Genomic DNA, 23663 nt, shown 5'->3' with positions numbered 1-23663 from the left:
ACCTGCCGCCTGTGAGCACCTGAGCTGTGTGCTGTATTCTTCCCGTTCCTGAGCTGACTGCCCTCTGGGATGAACACGTGAAATTTGATGATGTTCTGCTCACCGCAGTCTTAAGGAGGGGACAAATGACACTAATCCCCAGTAGCAGTAAAGAAAGAAGGGAGGGAGTTGGGGAGAACCCAGCCACCCCAGGCTTCTAAAGCCCGGTCCACGCTTTGGATAAGTCGTGGCATCAGAAAGCCCACCTTTCAGCTCCAGGAGCGGGGGGACTCACGAATCTCTGTCTTGCAGTCTCTGAAAACAGGAATCTACATTTGGGTGGACAGGGCTGGTCGGAGAGAGAAAGCAGAGGCGCTCTGGTGGTGTGAGGGTGTGGCAGCAACTCTGTGGCTTGCTTTTTTTTTAATTTGAATTTTCACATATCATTGTGAGTTGTATTCTACTTAACAGCAATGCGGTGCTTAAAAACAAAAGTGGTGACTTAACAGGGCTTATTCCTTAGTGGGTGGCCTTTTCACTCTCCACACCTTGCACTTTAAATGTTTCAGTTCAAAAAGAAAAATCATAATCATGTACTTTCACCCAGGGTACGACCTCTGGGGATTTTCATGTCAAGTATCAGTTCGGAGGGGTTAATGTTTTGTCTCCTTTTCTCTTGCTTTAAGTGTATTCTCTGCCTGTCCCTGCAGGCGCCCGTCCACGGGAACAGTGGCCCGAGTGTTTTCCTCTAGGAAAATCACCCAGAGGGTTCTCTAGCTCTGTGTCTCATCTTGAGACATCCTAAGAGGTAGGTGATTTACTCTTAAGCTCCTGTTGAACCGTAATTACATTTTATCTTCAGCGGTGGCCTTTCCACCAAACCCTTACCAGGAGCTGGGCATGCCCCGGAGTGAGTGGATCCGGGAGGGTGTATCAGCAACCCGTGTGGAGTTCTGGTTCTAGGCGTTTTCGCGTTGTATATCCAGTCCCCTGATCCCCCCTTGACTCTCATATAGGTACTTTGATTAGGAATATATGATGTTTTACATACTATACAAGGAAACAAAATGATTAAATACTTTAGCAAAGTGTGGAAGCCACATTTAAATCACTTCTCGTGATTTAAAGCAGGCTTAAAGGAGGATTGCAGTAAATATTGGCATTTACTGGTAAAGGAAACAGTACCAGGAAGGAGTCTTGGAGTACCCATGTCCAAGTCAGTCAGATTCTCCGCCGGAGGTTGCCCGCCATGGCTTGCAGCCCTCCTCCCTGTTTCTCTTGCTGCTGCTTTTCCTTTCTCCTCTTGCCCCCCTCCCTCACGGTCCTATTTTTGTCCCCCTCTTCCCTTCCCTTCTTTGTTTCTCTTCCTAGCTGCTTGCCTCCTTCTACCAAAAGGTTCCAGAAGGTTCAGAGAGGTTCCTTGTTTCCTAAGGATCTCAGAGTGAGTGAACTGGGCCTATTCTTCTGTGACAAATCATTTTTGTAGTCCCTGACTTGTAGTGTGTTAATTGTTTGGTATTTATGGTATAAAGGTCGGTGAGACTTTGCCTGTCTCCAGGCAACTGACAGGTTAGTAGGTAAGACACAAGTGCATGTGTGTATGTGCGTGTGCACACCCCCCCCCACACACACTGGCACATACCAGAAAGTAATAGAGTCGTAAGGTGTGGCGCTCTGCAGTTCAGGGAGGAGAAAGAAAGCTCCTCTTTAATGGAGGTTTTAATCTAATCCCACAGTCACTTTTCTTCTGCAGGTGGGGTGAAGGCCCCCTTTAAAGACCCCAGGCACTGCATGTACTTCTCTGTCCTTCATCTTTTATAATTCTGTGACTGTGCATCTTTCTAAGACTCTCCACTTCTTACCAACCTGGGCTTTGTTGGATGCGAATGAGGCTTCACAGCACTGTTAACCCACCCTGATCCAGGCCAGAGGCAGAGCCGAGGGCCCTCTCCTCCCAGCCGGCTGCGCACGCCACGTCCTGGGAGCGCCTGTCTCAGCCCGAGCCCCGCGTCTGGCCTTGCGGGATGAGCGGTGATTGGGAAGCAGCGGTGCTGCTTCACCGCTCAAACCACTCGTCTAGGGAGGGCGAGGGAGCCTCACGCCTTTGCCGGGAGAGAATTTCTTTCCTAATATGATGGAGGAAATTAGGATTAAATAAAAACTGATGGAACCAGCTCCTTAGAGATTTTTTTTTTTTATCCCGGGTGGAACTCTGCTGACAGTATCTACCCTGTGGTTGGCCGGGCTGCTCGTTTTTTCCGAGCACGAGCTGAAATCCGCAGTTTGTCTTTTGATTGTAAGGGGATCCCTCTAACGTGCTGGCCCGCATCCGAGGGGGACTGTGTAAAAAGGTGATCATTTTGCCAGTGGAAGTAGCGCTGTCCGCTGAAAATGCTTGGAAGTAGCTCTTTGTGAAAACAGTGGGGTTGACTCAGTGACAAAGGATGTATTTTCTGGCAGTTTTCGCCAAAGCGGGCGCCCCACGCGGGCACAGCCTCGGGGCAGCGCCTGCGCCTGGAGCTGCCGTCCGCGTGGGCCCCGCGGGGCCTGCGCCCCCCTGCGCCCCCCTGCGCCCCCGTTGCTGAGCGTTCTCTTCTGTTCGTTCCACAGAGCGCCCGAGCGGACCCATGACCATGGGGGATATGAAGACCCCAGACTTCGACGACCTCCTGGCAGCGTTCGACATCCCCGACATGGTCGACCCCAAAGCCGCCATCGAGTCCGGCCACGACGACGCCGAGGCCCACGCCAAGCCCAGCGCGCACGGGGACGACGACGCGCACGCGCCGGCCGCCTCCGACGTGGGCGTGAGCGTCATCGTGAAGAACGTGCGCAGCGTGGACTCGGCCGAGGGCGCCGACAAGGACGGCCACGCGCCCGCGGGCAACGGGCTGCACAACGGCTTCCTGGCCGCGGCCGCGCTCGACGGCTACGGCAAGGACGGGCCCAAGGCGCTCAAGGGCGACGCGCCCGCCGCCGAGGCGCTCAAGGACGCGGCCTTCAGCCAGTTCAGCCCCATCTCCAGCGCCGAGGAGTTCGACGACGACGAGAAGATCGAGGTGGACGACCCCCCCGACAAGGAGGAGGCGCGCCCCGGCTTCAGGGCCAGCCTGCTGGCCGGGCCGCTGCCCGCGCAGGGCTACGAGAAGCTGCGCGCGCTCGGCGGGGAGCACCTGGGCAAGGCCGCGCCGCCCGCCGCGGGCGCCGGCGAGAAGGGCAAAGCGGTCAAGAGAGAGACGGAGGCGAATTCGCTGAACCTCGGCGTCTACGAGCCCTTCAAAGCCAGGAAAGCGGAGGACAAGCTGAAGGAGAACGCCGAGAAGGGGCCCGAGAACAGGATCCACGACGGGAAGCTGAACCCCGACAAGAACGACAGCGCCCCGGGCGCCCCGCCGGGCAGGGCCAAGCCGTCCTCCAAGCTCTCCTCCTGCATCGCGGCCATCGCGGCGCTCAGCGCCAGGAAGGCGGCGTCCGACCCCGGGAAGGAGCCCGCGGCCCACTCCCGGGAGCCCTCCCCCTCGCCCAAAGAGGCCCACGACAGCCCCAGAGCCATAGAGAAGTCCCCCGAACCCCAGAGTCTCATCGACGGGACGAAGAAAGCCCCCCTGAAGCAGCCGGACAGCCCCCGGAGCATCTCCAGTGAGAACAGCAGCAAGGGCTCGCCCTCCTCGCCCGCGGGATCGACACCAGCAATCCCCAAGGTCCGCATCAAAACCATCAAGACGTCCTCAGGGGAGATAAAGAGAACTGTGACCAGGGTGTTGCCCGAGGTCGATCCCGACGCTGGAAAAAAGTCTTCCGAGCAGACGGGGGCGGTGATGGCCTCCGTGACCTCGCTCCTGTCCTCTCCTGCTTCGGCAGCTGTCCTGTCCTCACCCCCCAGGGCACCCCTGCAGTCCGCCGTGGTCACCAACACGGGGGCCCCTGCGGAGTTGACCCCTAAACAGGTCACTATTAAGCCTGTGGCCACTGCCTTCCTCCCAGTGTCTGCTGTGAAGACGGCAGGGTCTCAGGTCATCAATTTGAAGCTCGCTAACAACACGACAGTCAAAGCCACGGTCATATCTGCGGCCTCTGTTCAGAGCGCCAGCAGCGCCATCATCAAAGCGGCCAACGCCATCCAACAGCAAACCGTCGTGGTGCCCGCCTCCAGCCTGGCCAACGCCAAACTCGTGCCAAAGACTGTGCACCTCGCCAACCTTAACCTTCTGCCTCAGGGCGCCCAGGCCACTTCTGAGCTCCGCCAAGTGCTAACCAAACCTCAGCAGCAAATAAAGCAGGCAATAATCAACGCGGCAGCCTCGCAGCCCCCCAAAAAGGTGTCTCGGGTCCAGGTGGTGTCCTCCCTGCAGAGTTCGGTGGTGGAAGCTTTCAACAAGGTGCTGAGCAGCGTCAACCCAGTCCCAGTTTACATCCCCAACCTCAGTCCTCCTGCCAACGCGGGCATCACGCTGCCCACCCGGGGGTATAAGTGCTTGGAGTGCGGCGACTCCTTCGCCCTGGAGAAGAGCCTGACCCAGCACTACGACAGGCGCAGCGTGCGCATCGAGGTGACCTGCAACCACTGCACCAAGAACCTTGTTTTCTACAACAAGTGCAGCCTCCTCTCGCATGCCCGCGGGCACAAGGAGAAAGGGGTGGTGATGCAGTGCTCACACCTGATTTTAAAGCCGGTCCCAGCAGATCAGATGATCGTTTCTCCGTCAAGCAATACTTCTACTTCATCTTCCGCTCTTCCGAGCTCCGCGGGAGCTGGCACACACACTGTAACAAAAATTCAGTCTGGCATCACGGGGACGGTCATATCGGCTCCGTCGAGCACGCCCATTGTCCCGGCGATGCCCCTGGACGAGGACCCTTCCAAGCTCTGTAGGCACAGTCTGAAATGTCTGGAGTGTAATGAAGTTTTCCAGGACGAGACGTCACTGGCGACACATTTCCAGCAGGCCGCAGACACGAGTGGACAAGTAGAGTATCATTTATGTTCTGGTGTTTCGGTGATGACCTATACACAAGAATACTCTGTACGGTGCCCTTGATTTTAGGGGTGGGTGCTCAGTTATGTGTGTGTGTGTGTGTGTGTGTGTGTGTGTGTGTCTTGTGTACTCAAAAGTACACAAGAAAGATTTGTTTTCATAGAATAGAGCAGTCTTGGAAGGTGAATCTTGTAAAAACAATTTTTGCAGAAGATGATTCTCTGAGAAACCGTACTAGTTGAGGTATGGCACCTTAGATTTAGGGTAAGTGAAGGCATTCTTAACGATATCACCTGCCTCTCAGGTCTGAGATGCAGAGTATCACCTCACTGTATTCAGTTCATCAGACTGTCGCCAACGTACGGAGTCACTACTGATCATTGTGGGAACTGAAAAATTCCTGTTACTTATAATTACTGCAAAGTCATCATAGTTAAACATACCTCACTGGTCCCCACTTTAATGGTGTGCCTGCTTACGTTTGCGCTGGAAGTTGGTCCTGAAGTATGTTCATATCTTTCATTCTTGCAGTGAATTTAAACTGCGCAGGCACCGTTTCCATTTGAGTAGCCCGCCTTTGCATTTGTTGCAGCTTTTGTTTGTGGTGAAGTGTAGCTTGGCTGGAGACAGTTCACAGTGGGCGTCCTTCAGCCCTTTATCATCTACTTTCCGTGAGGCCGACTTTTGACTAACAGATGAGTGTGTTTTGCAAATACACGTTCTACATTATCAGGCAGTGGCTGGACGTGTTGAGTGAAGGTAATTTGAGCCACGGGCCTTGTAAGTTACTGTCCAAGCCAGAAAGCTTACGGAATGGAAAGGGGGCAGTGGTTTGAGCTGATAGACTCTGGCTCCAAGTCCTGCTTCCGAAGACCCCAGTAAACCCACCTTTTGTTCATTCGCCTCTTATGACTTGTTAACGAGAGGTTTACACTGTGATTCTTTTGTCCTTCACAGTTCAAGGGCAGCCATAGGGTTTTGCAGCTCCATTGTAGGAGTTTGGGGATGATCCAGAATTCTGTCATTTCTTTCCCCTCTGGAAATTCAATGTCATGGAAATGGAAAAGATAGAGTTTTGAAAACATTTGTGGAGCTTTGGATATTTAATGTTTATTGGCTCTGACAGTAAAACAGGCAGCCAGTGATGCTTTGGTACCCGACATCTACTTAGTACCCTCTTTTCTTGTGACTCCCTTCACCAAAAGGATGCATTAAAAAAAAAAAAAAGCCGCTCCTTCAGTTCTGCCTGTTCTGGTGCCTTGGAGTTTTGTGTGGGGTGGCAGGGTCGTCCTGGCTTCTGAGGGGTCTCGCCGCCTCCCCTCCCAGCCTGTGTGCTCTCACCAGTTAGGGCCTTTCGAGCTGCCCTCAACCAAGTCTGTTCCCTTTGGGATCCTTTTTCTAGCAAGGAGAGAGGACGTGGGCAGAAAGCAGGGCTCTTCCTTCTTCTCCAGGTCCCCCGGCTTTTGGGTTCTCTGCAGTCATCTCTGGTGTCTCCCGCAGTAGCCTGTTCCTGCACTGGCTCTCAAGGTCTGACCTCGGGGTCCCAGCTGGTCCATCCTTTGTTCGTTGCTTTTTGGTTTTTGAGTTTGCTTGGCAGAGAGGATGGTGCTAGTCACCCGCAGCAGGGGCCTCCCTCCCTCCCTGCCCCGACTCCCTTCCGCCCTCCTTCCCATCTCCCTTCCTGCGTGTCTTCTACCTGCAGTCGCTGTGATATTTTAAAAATTTTACCTGATCATTTGAAAGTGTTCTGGGCTGATGTCCTGGGTCTTCCTTCTCAAATCATTTAGTTTTTTAAATTAAACCTTTTGTTTTGATAAAGTTGAAGATTTATGAAGAAACGGTGCAGAGCGAGCCTGTGTACCCTTCCCCCGTTCACCCCAGCGGTCGTGTCTTAGGGAACTGTAGAATGATACCATAACCAAGGTACTGACATTGGTGCAGTCAACGTGCAGAATATTCCTTTTTTATTGCTCAGTTGTATTCCATCTATGGTCCTCCCGCAGGATGTTTAACCAGTTGTTTCATGTGAACGTAAGTTTTCATTTCTCAGGGTGAATGCCCAGGTGTGGCTCATACAGGAGTTGTGCATTTGGTTTCTTAAGAAATTCCATGAGCAGGGCATAGTGATTCAATTTCTCTGCATCCTTGCCAGCGTTTGGTGGTGGGAATCATTTTTATTTTGGCCACTATGATAGGTATGTAGCGATACCTTATGGTTTTAATTTGTTTATTTCCCCTATAGCAAATGATAGTAAACATCTTTCCATATATTTTGATTTTGTTGAAATACCTGTTTATGTTTCTTGCCCTTTCTCTAGTTAAAAGTCCTTTTTAAATTTTACTTTGAATTTTAACAGTGTTTGATATATTCTAGATAATGGACATGTGTCATTACAAGTCTTTTCTCAAATGGCTTCTTTTTTTCATCTTGGTAATCTTGAGCAGAGTGAAAGTTTCTAGTTTGGATGAAGTTCAATTTATCAGTTTTCTCTTGGGGCTTGTGTTTTTGGTGTCAGGTTCAAGACCCTTTTGCTCTAGTTCCTGAAAACTTAACCTGTTTTTTTTTTCCCTCTAAATGCTTTATAATTTTATATTTTACCTTTGTTTGTAATTCGTATTTTTTCACCTGTGCATGTCTGTCTGCTTCCTCTAACGCCATGCCCAAAAGTTACTTTCCTCCTGACTTGCCTTTGCATTTTTTAAAAAAAAGATTTTTTATTTATTTATGCATACAAGAACTGGGGTGTAGGCTGGAGGTCGGGGGGGGGGGGAGTGAGAGGATTCACCAGAGACAGAGTGGGGAGCAGAACAGGCGGATCTACTGATTTACACTGCTGAGGGAGCAGCAGATGAGACAGGAGAGGTCTGATGTGCCATGTGGGTTAGCTCCCTGGCTGGGGATCGAACTCAGGCCAAAGTGACTGGTGATAGCTTTATAGCCCTGAGACTTTAACCCCTGCACCACCAGAGAGGCCTGCCCTTTGGCTTTTGTCTGGTGTTAACTGGGCATGTGGGACTCCATTCTGTTCCGTTGATCTTTGTCTCATCCCTGCACCAGGACTGCGCAGACTTGATTACTTGTGACTGTAGAGTATCTTAAAATCTGGTAGACTGGTTTCTGAGCTTCATTCTTTTTTCTCAAAACTGTTTTTAGCTATCTTAGTTCTTTCGCCTTTCCATATAAATTCAAGGGTAGTCCGGTTTCTGTCTTCAAAAAAATCTTGTTGGTATTTTGATACATCCAACTTGTTTATCAGTTTGGGAGAGAATTGCTATCTTTACTATGTTGAGTCTTTCAGTCCATGAACGTAGAATGTTTCTTCATTTATTTAGATCTCCTTTGATTTCTTTTTATCATTTTATGGCTTTTGTCATACAGATCTTCTGTACATTTTATTGCCGCCCTCCCTCCCTTGCAATGACAAATGGTATTGTATTTTCCATTATTTAGGTGTTCATTGCTCATATATAGAAATAGTTAATTTTTGTATATTCAGCATGTATTCCTAACCTTGCTTAAACTCATGGGGAGCTGGTAGATTACATTGATTTGCAAATTCTGAACCAGCTGTGTATCTCTGGAGTGAATCTCACTCCATCAGGTTGTATAATTCTTTTTATATATTGTGTGTTGTACCCGCTACTCTTTGTTAAGGAGTTTTGCATCTGTGATCATAGATGCTTTAAAAATACGTATTTTTTTTAAATTTTGTTTTTGGCCAACCTGGTGTTAGCTTTATATAATGAAGAGATTGCAAATAATTGAAGTTAGTTTTCCTTTAAAGATTTGCTAGTATTCCCCAGTAAAACCACCTGGACCTGAAGATTGCTTTTTTGGATTTTTTTAAAACTATCCCCTGCCCCCCCCCCCCCCCCCCCGTTTTGTTAGAGGGACTCTTTATCACTGGGTAAGGATGAAATTCCTGGTCCCCAGCTGCCTGTCTTCTCTGACATATCCGGACGAGGTATCGTGATGCCTTAATAGCGCTCAAGAGGGGTATGGTGTGGGCTCCCTGGGACTGGGCTTGGTGTGTGGGGCCCAGTGTTTCCTGTGTTGTTTGATAGGAGTGGGGGAAAACTGAAAGTTTTCCTTGGGCTGTATCCCCTTTCCCGGTCTTTAGGCTGGAGCTACAGGCTTTTGTTGGGGGGAGTTTTTAATCTCCATACATTGGCATTTCTGGGTTGCCAGTGTTTTCAGCTCCAGATGAGGCAAGAAGGGCCCCCCCCCCCACCAACCATGGTGCCATTCTTGGTTCCCAAGACCCCTGCCAGTTTGCCTGCCTTCCAGAGACTTTCTGTGTTTACATATACAATGCCTAGTGGTTTTAATTGTGCTTAATGGAAGAACGGGAAAAGCACTTCTGTTTTTCCTGGAAGTGTTAAGGACATATTAGGAACCCTGCCTTTCTCTTGGGAACCACCTTTTCTGGGGTTAGCACAGTCCCAGCTCTCTTCTTCCTCTTTATCTTCCATTCGCTCCCTGTTTATATTTGGACTCTGTGTATGGTTTGAACAGATCCTTTCCCAGCCCTCCAGGGGTGCTTCTTTGAACCCAGCAAAGGATCACTTGTCCTGTTCACACCAGCTATGGCTGCATGTGCTTGATCTCCTTTTACCACCTCCCTGTACACAAAGGCTTGGCGTTTTGAGGCTTTGCCTGTATATAATGAGAGAAAATAAGGTTTTGGTGGCATTTAATTCCCCCTTGCCAATGACTCCTTCTCTGCAAATGTCCTGTGGGTAGTCTGTACAGAAGTAATGATTGCCATAGGAACCAGAGTGCCGTTTTATTATTAGCTGACTCTGCTTAGCTCCCCGGCCACCCTTTTACCTTCCAGGCCTGCTAAGAGCTAGGCTGGACTGGATGGCCTAGCTTCAGGCCTCTGTCCTGTCCTACATTCCCCAAGCCTGAATCTGAGTGATGGGGTTCCCTCACCCTCCAGGTCGTGCTGGGACAAGGACCCTTACATGCTCAGGGCCCGGTTAGGTGTTTCTCCCTGCATCTGCTTTTACCCCACAGAGGAGCCAGCAGCTGAGAAGGAAGGGGAGGTGGAGTGTCCTCAGTAGATCATTTGCTTCCCAGCTTCACGGACCCAAGCAGCAAAATAAACATGCAGCTCCTGGAACCTGACTTTCACTCCAGTAAATCTGCCCTCGTTGGGGGTTTGTATTCTGACCCGTCTTTTGAACAATCCCTTCTTGTGGCTCAGTGAGAAGAGGGGTGCGTGGCAGGACTAGAGAAGCTGTCCTTTCCATGAAGTATTGATGCGCTGACATCTGTGGTTTTAATAATTGATGTTTTAATGTGTTGGGATGTCATTGCTTCACCTCTGAGTAAAGCCAGGACTAAAATTAGTCAGTAGTACTGGAAGTGCATACTGTAATTTCTTAATTGGTAAAATCAGTTTTCTTTTATAGATTCTTCATCAGCCATTGAATCAGAGGACATTATTATAGGTCCTTTGGTCAACTCTTCCATTGTACAATTGAAGAAGCAAATGCCCAGTAGTGGGCAAATTGGGACTCAAAGCAAGATTTCTCTATTGCTGGTTCATTGTTCTTACCGCTGTGTCATGCTGTGTCATGTGTCATGCTAAGATATGCAAACACAGAATTTTATAGTTGCAGGCTCCATAGGAATTATTAAAAAATATAATTCAAATGAGTAAATTTAAAGAATTTATGTTAAATTTAAGTTTTAATTGGCTTTACTAAATGGTTAATGGATAGGGCCACATCCTGTCCATCTAGCAAGTAGAAAGGGCCTCCCAGGAGCTGCACAGAAATGGAAGGCTTTTAAAGACAGAGGGGCAGATAAGGCCATGAATGTCTTGGACCAGCTTATCTTCTCTTGGGGGATGGGAGGGGCCCATCAGGCTGATTACCTGGGTGCTACGGACTAGGTAATTCCACATTATCCTGTTAGGTTACATTTTGGGAAGAGGATGAAAGTGCAGTTAGGTCAGGTAGTAAATCTTAATTTGCTGATGTGGGGTTTAGCACAAGTGACTACATTTTGGGCCTGCTGTATCCTTTTTTTCCAACAGAATGTTGTGAGTCTGGACCTGAGGGTTACCTCCAGATCAGCTCTAAGGATGCAGATAAAGGTGACTTATCTGCAGTGGTTGTCTCTCTCTCTCTCTCTCTCTCTCTCTCTCTCTCTCTCTCTCTCTCTCTCTCTAAAAGAATTATTCCTTTATTGTAAGATTTTTATTTATTTTACATAGAAGAATTGGGGTATAGGCCAGAGGTGTGGGGTGGGGTGAGACGATTTACGAGAGACAGAGCAGGGAGCAGAATAGGCAGATCGACTGAAATACACTACTGAGGGGAGCAGTGGGCAAGACAAGAGAGGTCTGCTGCACCTTGTGGGTAGCTCCCTGGCTGGGGATCAAATTCAGGCCATCACAGTGGGCCGTTGCAGTGGTAGCACTGAGACTTTACCCCTAGGCCACCAGGGAGGCCCAGCAATGGTTCTCATTTTTAGAGAGAACTGAACTGATTCAGTTTAGTTTCAGGAACTTTCTGGGCGTCATTAACACGACACTGAGTATATTAAATTATCCCAAGCAACCCCTGCCACCCCCATTTCTAGACGTGCCTTGCTCAAGTAGTTTCTTCCAGAACCCCTACTGCCTCTGTCCCTTCACTGGCCCAAAATCATCATTGTTGGCTGAAGGCTCACAACTTGGTTTTTGACTCTGCTTTCCTAGGTGCTTAATTTCAATTTTGATGTGACTAGTCTTGGTCCAATTTATATTTTTGGGTTAATTACTCCTGGCTTACCTATATTTGCCAAAATCGGTAGTATTTGCATACCCAATATTTGTAATGATGATCATCTGAGTAGCCTGTGTGTGGCGACCGAAATATTTCCTGTACATTTGCTCAGTTCACTGCCAAATTTTACCAGGGATTTTCAGCTTAGCGGAATGAATTGAGGATAAAACCATAGCACAGCCAACTAGCGATAGGAACAAAAGGTGTATGTAGTCATTTCAGCTGTAGTGTTTGCTCTGTCGCTTGCATGGACGTGAGATATGAAGGGAAATGCTTTGTCTGTGTTCTCCTGTGAAACTGGATGACTGCAAAAGCCCGAAAACAAAAAGGTAAACTTTAAAATTATTTTTTTGGTAATTAGACCATGGATCTAAAAGGCAGGTACACTACACTGCTTTGTGTATAAGCTTCAATTTGTAAAGAATTTAAAGATCCATCGTAATTTTATTGAAGATAAATTTTAGTGTGAGTCAAAAACGGCTGCTAATGAGGCAGAAGCAGTTTAGCATCTGTGCTGACTGCTGAACTGGCAGCGTTTTGACCTTTAGATCCAGGGTTTCCGGCTGTTGCAGGCTTTTGGTCTGTGTGAAATGTAAGCATAAGTATATGCTGTATTTGTTCACATTTCTCTAGGCCTTCTCATCCTCCCCCAGCATTTTTTTCTTCCTAAAAGATGAATTGGAGCTCACAGAATAATTTGCCTTGTTGCTCAGCTGATCCTTCCCATGTCCAGGGAGGAGGCCAGCCCAGCTGTCATCTCTCCTCCCACACCCCAGCCTGCAGCCAGAGCCAGCCCTCGTTTTCAGGGCCTGGACTGGGCAGAGACAGGAGCCCAGGAACTGTCAAGTATGGAACAGGATTCCTTTTAACTCTGGTTTCCTGTAGCTTCCTAGCATTACCTGGATATTGAAAATTATTAACTTTTGAAAGTGTTGGCTCAGTCCCAGAGTTAGATGAGTAAATGAGTCAGTCCCACAATAGAAATTCGCCGTCTGTTACGTGGGCCCTGGAAACACTTGTCCATCTTCTGATGACCTTTGTAAGATATCAGGAAACACATGAATCTATGTGCATCTTACTATACTTTCTTTGTATTAAAAAGGCAGGTACAGTACACTGCTTTGTGTATGAGCTTCAACTTGTGAAGAATTTAAAGATACATTGTAATTTTATTTAGGATACATTTTAGTGTGAGTCAAAAAAATAGATAAATAAAAGGAAGGAAAGTCAGATTCTTTTAGATCACAAAGAAATCCAGCCTGCCCCTTTGCTCAAATATGTCTCTGCTCCAAATCCAGACGCTGTGTGACATTGCCACGAGTTCAGAGAACCCCAGGGAAGCTGGTGGGAGACAGCCTTTGTGCAGTCAGAGTGCATCATCACCATCAGGGGATGCAGGGACAGCATGATCCAAAACAGGTCCAGGGAACACAGCTGGAGGGGAGGGAGGACATTACATAAGCACCATCATAGTGAGTTCAGGACTGTTGCTGTCACATAAGCCTCCAGGAGAAGGTCTACAACCAACACAGCTTGCTTTTTCTTAAATGGGGTAGAAGCAGGTCAATGAAAAGAAAAGTGGGAGTAGATACAGTGTGTGGGGTAAATCTTTGTGCATTTGTTTAGAAAGATTCAGAAAGATAAAGTCTTTATCCAACCTGATTACCCTGTGGCTGAATTTTCTTATTTTAGTAATCGCAAAAATGAAAGCATTTTGGTTAGGGGCTGTAGGTCAGACTGGGTCCCACTTTTTCCTTGTACTTTTGTATCTAACGAGGGTGAGTACAAATTCCTGTCGTCAGTGGGGGTCGGGGTGGGGATCCCTCTAGTCCACAAGGAGTTCTGTGTGGCCTTTGAAGATCACCAGGCTGTTCCTTGCCAGGACCTGGTGGGGGAGAGGTTGGTATTGAGATGTTGGTGTTCAGGTGACCGGGATACTCTTTGCACAAGTCAGAGATTGCTGTTGTAAAGAACATTTGTAACGATTCATAAAAGCTCCCCTTGAATAATCTCATTGCTTATTTTAGTCAACCTGAGAGTAGCAAAATCCTTTCACCCACCAGCATATCCCATAACTGCTTATATAGTTACAGATGTATTGCAGGCATCCAAAGAGAATTACTATTTCAATAACTCATTGTGAATTTTATATGTATTGTGAAGGTATTTGCTGACATACCTTGATGAAAACTAATACAAAATTTTTTCCCGGCTTTTAGGGGAATGCTTTTGCTTTGTTGCCTGTTAGATTTTCTTGTTGCGGTTTTTCCTGTTATAAAAGGAGTGTAACCATATTAGATAAAAGAGAGGCTGCGGAGGGAGGTGGGCCCCACCTACAATCCTAACAGGGCATGATTCTCGCTGGCTCCCAGGTGTGTTTGCTATAAGTTTTCCCCGGTGAGCTTTTGTTGGTTCCTTTTATTTATTTATTTATTTTTAAAAAATAATAAATTTTATTTTTATATTCCCCCATACAATTGCAAACGCCTTTTAGCTCCACCCCCTCGCAACCCTCCATCCCAGACCTGGAATTGCTCAGGGCCCAGTTCCAGTCTTGTTCTTACCCTTCATAGCTGTGGAGCCTTGACCAGTCTGATTTCTCTAAGCCTCATTTCCTCTTCTGAAAAGTGGAAACAATATCTACCCATTAGATTATTACGAGAATCAAATGACAAAAGTTTAGGTTTACTTGTTCACTTGGCTCACCTCCTGGCTCTTGGTGAATTGGGGTTGATACATGTATATAAAATGGTTTTGACTTTAGTATAAAAAATACTGGTTTCATTCACCAAGTGAGTGCAAGATACTTTTAAGATGCCTGTGGAAATTCAGACATCGTTACTCACTGCCCGGGTTATGTGACTGGCGAATGTGGATGGGAGGCCAGTTCACAGCAACAGAGGATTATCACCTGTGGTACGTAGATGCTAGCAGGGTCTTATAATTAAGGACTACACTGCCTGGTTTCCTTGTTCTGGCTTGTTTTAACCTTTGGAATATATGTTATTAGAAAAGGAATGCTGTTTTTTAATGATGCTAACCTCATCAAAGCTGCCTGTAATGTTCTTATTTTGTAATTACAATAAACATTTTATGGGATAAAATTTGTATTTAAGACCTTTCAGGAGAAAACCAAGAAAGAATTTTCAAGTGAGTTTCCTACTTTTCATGGTCTAAAGTTTAAACCATACTTTTGGAGCTTGATTTAAGTGCTAAAAGAATTTTTAAACGTTTGTTTAAAATTTTATAACTGTTATCAATATGATTATTTTACATCTGTTAGAATTTATATTTTGCGGCCTTCTATAACTGACTTGAGTATAAATTGTGTAGCAGATAACTTGTTGCATGAATATCTAAATAGTGTCAAAGACATTTTTATCATGCTATTAGGTTTATTTTCAGGGTGAAAGTAGTAAGTCCTCAGTTTATATTTCTTCTTACTTTTTTTTGTTGTTGTTTTAAAAATATGCCTTGTTTAGTGCTTTCATCCATGGGCATGAGAAATAATAGCATGCTTGAGTATTTCCTGGGTAGTTAATTATGTAGGCCTTTTCAAAAGAGGATTTCAGTCTTTATTATATATGTGATCAGATTTTAAAAAACTCTTACCAGATTTCATTTTAATTCTAAATTTGTGTATCTGAACTTGAGCTCATTGGTTTTAACTATAAAATGAACAGTTCATCCATTTAAAGGCTAAGTGCAAAAAAGACCCCAACTAATTACTGTTGCCATTCTTTTGCATTCCTGTATTTCATATTTAAAATAACTGAAATGACTAAAGAAAAAGAAAAGTGGATTATTCCCTAATTGAATTTTATTAGTTTGAAAGTTCTTGAATGAGTTGTGGGAGCTGTGACCACTGTCAGGATAGACGCCCATAAACGTCCCACGTTAAAGTGGATGTGCTGACGTCACTGGCAGGAATCCCTCTCCCGGCACCACCTGTTCACACTAAACAAAAAGCACAAGTAACAAAGCTAGAACGTTGCCTAAAGCTGACATTCCTTTTACCTCAAACTTTGGGATGAATCTGACTACCGAGTACATATAATTTTTATTTTGCAGGATTAGGAATGTTACCTTGAACCTGTAACTGTCAAGTTTGCTCTATTCTTGGGTTTTGCGGCACTGACAGGAGTGTTTGAAATGAGCGATGTATGATTATTCTGAGCTGAACCAAGCGTCTTTGCATATTGGAAAATACTGTTAGGACCAACCTGTTTCCCCCTTTGGTTTATTTAGAAGACTTGCACTATCTGCCAGATGCTGCTTCCTAACCAGTGCAGTTATGCATCCCACCAGAGAATCCATCAGCACAAATCTCCCTACACCTGCCCTGAGTGCGGGGCCATCTGCAGGTCGGTGCACTTCCAGACCCACGTCACCAAGAACTGTCTGCACTACACGCGGAGAGTTGGTTTTCGGTCAGTATATTGTTCACTTACCCCCTGAGTAAAGCTTGTTCACTGCCAACTGCACAGCGCTTGGGTGGTCTGTGCTCGTGGTTTCCAGGGTCATGCAGTGATACCTCCATTAACAAAGCCTCTGGGACCCTTCCCCCGTGGTGGTCGAGTTGATCGTTGGAATCCCCACCAGAGTGAGTGGTGCCCATCCTCTGGTCGCTGGTGCACGCAGCGGCTGTGGCGTGGACTGACCCTGAGGGCTGATCCATCCTGCGGCCTTTCCGACATCATTGGTTGCCATGCTCTCTGCAGTTTCGCCCTACAGGAATCCCAAGCATCCCTGGGCCTCTAAATTAAGGCTCTAATCAAAACAAAGGGTGTGAGGGCCTCTTACATGTCTTTTGTGCTGTTGAAGGATCAGGTCTGTGTCCTTTTCTACCAGCAGGAGCCTCCCCCTCCAAGTAGCTGTTTATTGGCCCTTCCTCCTCCACCACCTGAGCCCAGGCCGCACTCCTCTCGGCACAGCTCTTTAAGGAGGCTCCCTCTCACTGCCCGCTGGGATTCCCGGGTGTGTCTTTACATCATCGGGCAGATCTAATGTTAGTTCAGCTAGTATTGATAACTTTGGGACCTTCCCAGATGCATTCTGTGCTTTTTTTCCTCTTTTGACCCTGTGAAGGGCCACCAAGAAAACATGTCATTGATACACAGTGTCTTTGTTAATTGAGGTATTACTGTATTGTGTGGTTCTCTTAAACTTAATTGTGTTTGGTTGCCTGGTAACTTTAAATTTAGACTATTAATAGTGATTTTTTTTTATGTCACACAATGTTTTATAAAAAAGTCTGCATGGTATAATTTGATAGTTTTATTTCAGCTAAATTTAGGTTTTGGCACCATGTCACTGATTCCGGGTGGCTCTGTCCATTTTTCTGACACCGAAAGAGCTTGTTTCACTTTCTCTCACATGCCCCCATCTTGTGATGTGCCAGCGCTTACTGGGTTGGGGTGCACCCCAGTAGAAGACCTTTGGTTTGGAAATTTAGAAACCAGAGGTTTGGGGCCAGTTCTGCCCCTGGTCAGGTGGTGCCTTGAGCATCTTCTCTGTGCCGCCACCATGTGTGTTGTGAGGCCGGTGTGATGCCTGACTCCCCTGCCTGGGATGCCAGGAAAGATGGGATGGTTGGCGCAGCCCGAGTGCTCAGCGGGAGAGCCGCGCGGCATGGGTGCCCTCGACTCTGAAATCCAGGCACGACCATCTTTGGATCTTATTCCATGTTTTGAAACTATTGCTACTATATTCTTTGTTTAATAATAGAAAGCAGTTCTATACCATTTTTTCCTGTGCTAGTCTTTTATGTGAAGCCAAGTTTTCCTCAAATATTTAGTTTATTTTTCTAATAAAATGAAAGTAAACTTAGCCTGAGTATGTGAAAGAAGCACGACTTCAGTTCTAGCTGTTGCTGGTCTTTCTGAATTAGGCCAGAAGCCCTGCAGATAGGCTGAAGCGATCAACTCACTTGAAAAGCCCACCATCCCCCTCCCCCTCCCTTCTTTTCTCTCCACTTTCACAGAATTGCTTAAATTTGACTCTTTGATTTTATTTAAATTTTTGTGTTTCGTGTCGATTTTTTCCCTAGACTTGAGACTTACAAGAGCTGTAAAAATACTGTGTATTCTGAAGCTCAGTTCATGTTTACTGCTATAGATGAAAAAAATTTTCCCCCTGCTGTTTCAAATCATGTTTCAGTCTAATATTTGACTGGGACTCGGCAGCCCACGGTCTTGCTGTATTCCCCTCCTTTTTGGCCCTGTGCTTAATCATTTTCAATTTATTCTTTAGCCAGAGGAGTCTGTCCAAGGCTGCACGCCTGCCTTTGTCTCGTCTTGAGTCACTGGCTTCTCCTGTCTCTGCCTGGTCCTGTATCTGCTGCATTTCCCAGATACCAAGAGGGGTCACTTCTAGCTTTGGCTTGATTTGGCAAAGTCAGATATTCCTCAGAAATTCCCTGCTTTTAATATTTCTAGCTGCATCTTGAAAGGGGAATTACAGCATTGTATACTGTAAGCATTTTTTTCAGTTAAAAAAAAAAACTTGATTGATGCCGAGAATGCTGAGGGCTTCAGGTATATTAAATATTTATTACTAGATTGCAGTTTTGGAAGTGTTAGGATGCCATAGGAAGTATTCAAATGCTGCCTTCTACTGTTGGTCTCTGTATTCCTTATTGGCCTCTGTTGATCTTGAACCCTTTCCTCCACCTATAGGCAGATAGTTTGTATTTTTCTTTCTTCAGTTCTTCTGAAATTCTCTGTTTTCTCAGTTAAGGAGGGTTTCCCTGGCCTCCAGGGTGCTGTTTGGACCAAGCCCTGCAACCTCTAGCATCAGCTTTAGTCCTAATCACTTCCCTTCCTGCTTATGGCTTTAGGATGAAGTCTTCCCCTGGTTCCAGGAGGCTTCAGAGAACAGCCCTTCATCCCTCTGTGGTCTTTTGCCTTTTAAACACACCATTGATGGGAAAAATCTTTTGTTTATGATTCATGGTATAAGAGGATTCTTGCGACCCCCCCCCTTTTTTTTTAATTTTTGTAGTAGGACTCATGGACTGCTGGGGTCGGAAGGACTAAAAAAATGACCTAATCTAACTATTCTCATTTTATAAATGAAAAACCAGCCCAGAAAAAGGATCACAAATGTCTCCAAGACAACCCAAGTTCAAGTTAACCCAAAATAACTTTTCATGCTTAGGTAGCTTTGTGCCTAAAATAATGACTCAAGTAGAAAGGATGGAGGCGCTGTCCTTCATTAGCCTCCTGTAGTACTTGGTACTTTTAATGCCTGTGCTGCTGGGCATTGAGTCTTAAGTCAATTGAAATTTATCTACATGTCTGTATATTAATGTGAGTGCATTAATTATGATTTTAATAAACTGCTTGCCAAGCTTAACATGGCATGCTTTATATGCCATTTATATGCCATTCAGAGCGTGCCTCTCCTGTGTGTGACTTGGAAGCACATCCATGAGTTTAGAAGGGAGGCTTTAAGAAGTGTCTTCAGTTCATGTAGAAGACATTGAGCACGGTCTCCAGGAAGGCAGGCCCGGGCTGCAGACCTGCTTCCCAGGTCAGCTCTCACCGTCACATCAGGAAAACACCTGTCAGGTGTACTCAGGGTGCATCTCTGTCAGTGCCTGAGAGTCTGCAGAGACCCCCTCATAGTTCTCAGATGAGCACAACGGAGAATGGTGAGGTTCCCAGGTGGATGTGTTTTAAATGTTGCTGAGCTTGCTTGAGAGAGATGAGGCTGGGGAGAAATGTAGCTTTGTTTTAAAGTCTCTTTCTGTCAGACTAGATTTGGATGCGAAATGGGCCAAGCAAATTATTAGAAATCTGAGAAGAGGTTAGCTAGAGAGGCAGTTTATTGATAGGTGTTTCAAATGTTTGCAGCTCATGTCAGTTCTTAAACAAATACAAATGCAGTAAAATTTCTTTTCCAGGAGAAAGTCCAGGTGGCTGACCTCTACCTGATGGTCCCCTGTAACCTCCACCATGTTAGTGTCCCAGGACACGGTGGCTGCGGCTGGGAACTGCTGCTAGTTGGTTCCTCTCTGTCCTCTGTTGATCCCTTTTATCAGGAATTACCACTTGGGTATAAGGGATCGGTAGGGACCTCAGATGCAGCCTGTGGAGTCTTCTCCAAAGCCTGGGACCGCAGGGTCCAACTGTGTCCTGGGCTGTGCTAGGGCGCCCACCATGCCTTGGCCTCACCACCTTTTTGAGTCTGCACCTTCATTCCTGGAAACTTTATCAAGATGCTTGGAAACCAGACTGTTTGAGTTTTATATTCCTTGTGATCTTCCTGGAAGTAATTTGATCTGTTACAAGTAGGGAAAGGCAAGACACATGTTCAAAAAACCATTTGAAACTTAAAAGGGCTATTAGAACATGTTCTTTTTACCCACTTTCGACGCAGGTAGGTCCCACTGCCTGGTGGTCTCGCGCTGACAACCTGCGTTTGTTTCTTAACAGGTGCGTCCACTGCAACGTCGTGTACTCTGATGTGGCTGCTCTGAAGTCGCACATCCAGGGTTCCCACTGTGAAGTCTTCTACAAGTGTCCTATTTGTCCAATGGCGTTTAAGTCGGCCCCCAGCACACATTCTCATGCCTACACCCAGCATCCGGGCATCAAGATAGGAGAGCCAAAGTAAGTCACCCTGCCTTTTGACGCACGCTCCATTAGTGATTCCGAGGCGGTGGCGGTGCCGTGGACAACACTTTGTCGCCGTGCAGATGTTGCCCTCTGCGAAGTGCCACCCCTAGCTGCCGAAACTGTCGGTCCCACCCAGGTGACGTCTTTGTCCAGAAGTGTCACTTGCTGTTTATGCTCTTGTCATCAACTTTTGCCAAACAAGTGAACATTTGCCAGTTTTATTCTTTAGGAAAAGTAAGTCATAGGACAATTACACACTTACCTTTAAACTTTCATCAGAGTTTCTCTCCTCCAGGATACACTTTTCACAGTAGCATTTATGAGAAGTCCACTGAAGATATGGTCACTGACTATAACTTCCTAGCCAATACAAGTCCTTGATCATTAAAGAAAATTTTCACTTTTGCCTTAATCTTGCTCTGACATTTGTCAGTCTTTTCTCTGTGGGGTCTTTAGCAATGAAGCGGCTCTTTGGTCAACTGTTGTTGGAGTCGCCTGCCAGCAGGGGGTGACTGCACAAAATGGAGGGAAGGGCAGAGCCAGAGTGCTGGTCCCCACACCCCATGAGGACTGGGGCCAGCACTCAGCTTGTCCAACCTCTGCGTTCTCCCCTCTAAAGTGAGGACGAGATGGGACGGGCTCGAATGGGCAGCACAGCGCCCCTGCCTCTGTGTGGGGAGGACTTTGCATCTGTCCCTTCCTGGCTTCCCCCTCCTGGCACACCCAGCGCTGCACACGGCGCTCCTGGCTAGGTTTGCTTTATTACTGTTTTATTGATGGCGGGGTGACGTTGGGTCATCCTGGTAGCTAGATTTGCTGTCCAAACCTAGCAGTGGTTTTGCCCTTAATGCCGCAATCAAGAAGTATCAGGGAGGAGGTGTGCAGACACATACATTCTGTATGTCGGGGGGATGATTTTGACAAAGCATTGTCAATGGTGGCTCTGTTTACTACAAATCTATGATAAAATGGGATTTTAGTCTAATAGAACCTTCATTCTGATCTTCGTAGATCCTCAAAATGAAACAAATCACAAATTGGGGGATCCCTGTACAACTTGGTGTCTTAACTCCAAGGACGGACATTAATAAATTTTGGTGAGCATCCTCAGTGTTCATGGCAGTTAGGCACCTTTCTGGGCACTGCCATGGTCTCCTCCTCCCCAGTCAGTAGTTTATGAATTGGTTCTTTTGTAAATAGATGATACTGTATTCACTGAAATATGCACGAAATATGGAACAGTAGTTGTTACCTGGGAATACAGGACAGTAAACGATGAAAATAAGCTAAAACAGTATTCCTCGAATGTGAGCAATGTCTAGGGAAAAAATACTCCAAAGTGTCTTATTTTGTGTATGTGTTTTGTTGTTGTTGTTACTTGTTTTTTTTAAAACTACATGGTTCTTTAACAAGGACCAAATGTAAAGTTGGGTATTAGCTACTATGTTTTAAACTATAAAACTAAAAAAAAATTTACAAATGAACTGCAATGAAACACCAAAACCAGCGAGTTTAAGTTGACAGCTTCATTCAGGGTGACTTGCTCGGAGGGATGAGGCCCTGTCTCCCCGCAACTGTGGCCACAGGGGCTGCTCCTGGGCTGGCCTGGGGCCTCCTCCCTCCCGCCTGTGTCTGTTCAGGCTACCGGGAAACCTCCCTTTTTGAGCCACACTAGAAGGCTATGTGGTCTGGATTCCAACCCTATACCTTGTTTTTGACTTTAAATCTCTCTCTGTTCTATATAAATCACCCCAGAATAATTCGGGAGCCCCCTCAGCAGTGGAAACTTAGGCACTGAAATCTCTTCTGAGTATTTTCTTAACAGGTAGTTATGCATATGACTCAAGAGATGCAGTGATTGACTTTAATTTTTTTAAAAAGATTATTTATTTATACATACATACATACATACATACATACATACATACATACAAGCACTGGGTACAGTCAGAAGCGCGGGAGGGTGAGAGAATTCACCAGAGCCAGAGCAGGTAGCAGAGCAGGCAGAAGGACCGAAGTACACTGCTGAGGGGAGCAGCGGGTGGCAGGAGAGGTCTGCGCGCCCTGTGGGACCCTCCTCTGGTGGCCGGGGAGCAGCTGGGGATCGAACCGGTGCTGCAGAGGCTGCGGGCAGCTTTGCAATCCAGCGCTCAACCGCTGCGCCACTGGGGAGGCCCTGACTTTAATTTTTAAAGATCAGTATAAAAATCCCTCCTCCCCCCATTTCTCTAGAGAGTATAGGGAAGTATGAAATTGTACCCATAGTCTAGTAGTCCCAGCTCCTCAATTTGAGAAGCATGACCCTAGATTTTTATTAACAAACGTTTATAATGTTCATTGTGTGCCAGGTACTGCTCCAGTACTTTGTTTCTGGTTTCCCAGTGTGTGCTCCGGCACATTTCCCTGCTGTCTGAAGGGGAACTTCACACACCCTTTCATCTTTTCTGGGTAATTCAAGATCATGTTGAATTTCCATTATTGGATTTGATGGTGCTACAGTTTTGGGCCTGTTTGTCTCGTTTCCTTGACATCTGATCAGCAGTAGTGTCTTTTACCCTTTGTGCCCGCCTTTATTTGCCACTTCTCAATGTATTTAAAGAAACGAGAGCGTCCACATGAAGAATTGTGGGAGAAAGAGTTTATGAACAAGTTCTAAGAAATAAAACAGATACAAAATAATAATAGCAACACAGTAGAGGACTGTGGAGTTGGGAGAAGCTGAGTTTGAACCATGGCCCAGGAATTTACATGACATCAAGTGAATTCTCTAATCTCTGGAATCTAATCTCCCACCTGCAATTTCACCTAATGAAGCCATGAGGATTGTGAGGATCGGAGGATGCCCAGGAGAGTGCTTTGCACCTCCTTGGGTCCATTTGTTGGTGATATAGGCGATTCTTGGCTGCATTTTCAGAGCTTAGAATCCTTTGTTTGTTTTTACATTTTGTTCCAAGTGTTGCCCTCTGTTCTGGGCAATGTGGTTGCTATAAGCTGGACCTGAATGGAATGTGGGCATTTTAGCTTTCTGTTCCTTCTTCCCTCCTCTTCCTCACCCGCTTCCTTTTCTCTGCTCCCCCACTTGTGTGATTACCCTACTCTCCTCTCAGTCTTGCATATAGAATTAAGGCATACTTTCAGGCTTGGTGTTCAGAGTCCTGGGGCCTTCCCTCCCCTCTGCCAGCCAGTCTCCCTGGGTTTTTTCCATTATAGTTGTAGAGTTGGCTCCAACTCCATGTTCTGGCCCTCTGGGGGTGTCCTCACAGAGCACGGTGCCTTTATTTTGGCTCTTTTTAAATATTTGCACCAA

General features: G+C 46.4%; 1 protein-coding gene across 6 annotated transcripts in view; it reads left to right on the top strand.

The window, feature by feature from the left end:
* Positions 1-23663, top strand: part of ZNF532 (zinc finger protein 532) — an 88089-nt gene that overhangs the window by 39014 nt on the left and 25412 nt on the right. For 5 of the 6 annotated variants that reach the window (XM_054694012.1, XM_054694008.1, XM_054694010.1 and 2 more), the window contains 3 exons: positions 2590-4946; positions 15984-16165; positions 20174-20350. In XM_054694012.1, the coding sequence (XP_054549987.1) occupies positions 2607-4946; positions 15984-16165; positions 20174-20350 (2699 nt within the window). In that variant the 5' untranslated portion in view covers positions 2590-2606. Of the gene's footprint in view, positions 1-689; positions 788-2589; positions 4947-15983; positions 16166-20173; positions 20351-23663 lie in introns of all 6 variants that reach the window. The other variant, XM_037508464.2, reaches the window with a different exon arrangement.

Source organism: Talpa occidentalis, unplaced genomic scaffold (genome assembly GCF_014898055.3).
Source record: "Talpa occidentalis isolate TD23 unplaced genomic scaffold, MPIMG_talOcc4v2.1 talOcc4.13, whole genome shotgun sequence".
NCBI classification, from domain to species: domain Eukaryota; kingdom Metazoa; phylum Chordata; class Mammalia; order Eulipotyphla; family Talpidae; genus Talpa; species Talpa occidentalis.
Note: the sequence above shows the minus strand (reverse complement) of the source record. Positions and strands in the feature narration are given on the sequence as shown.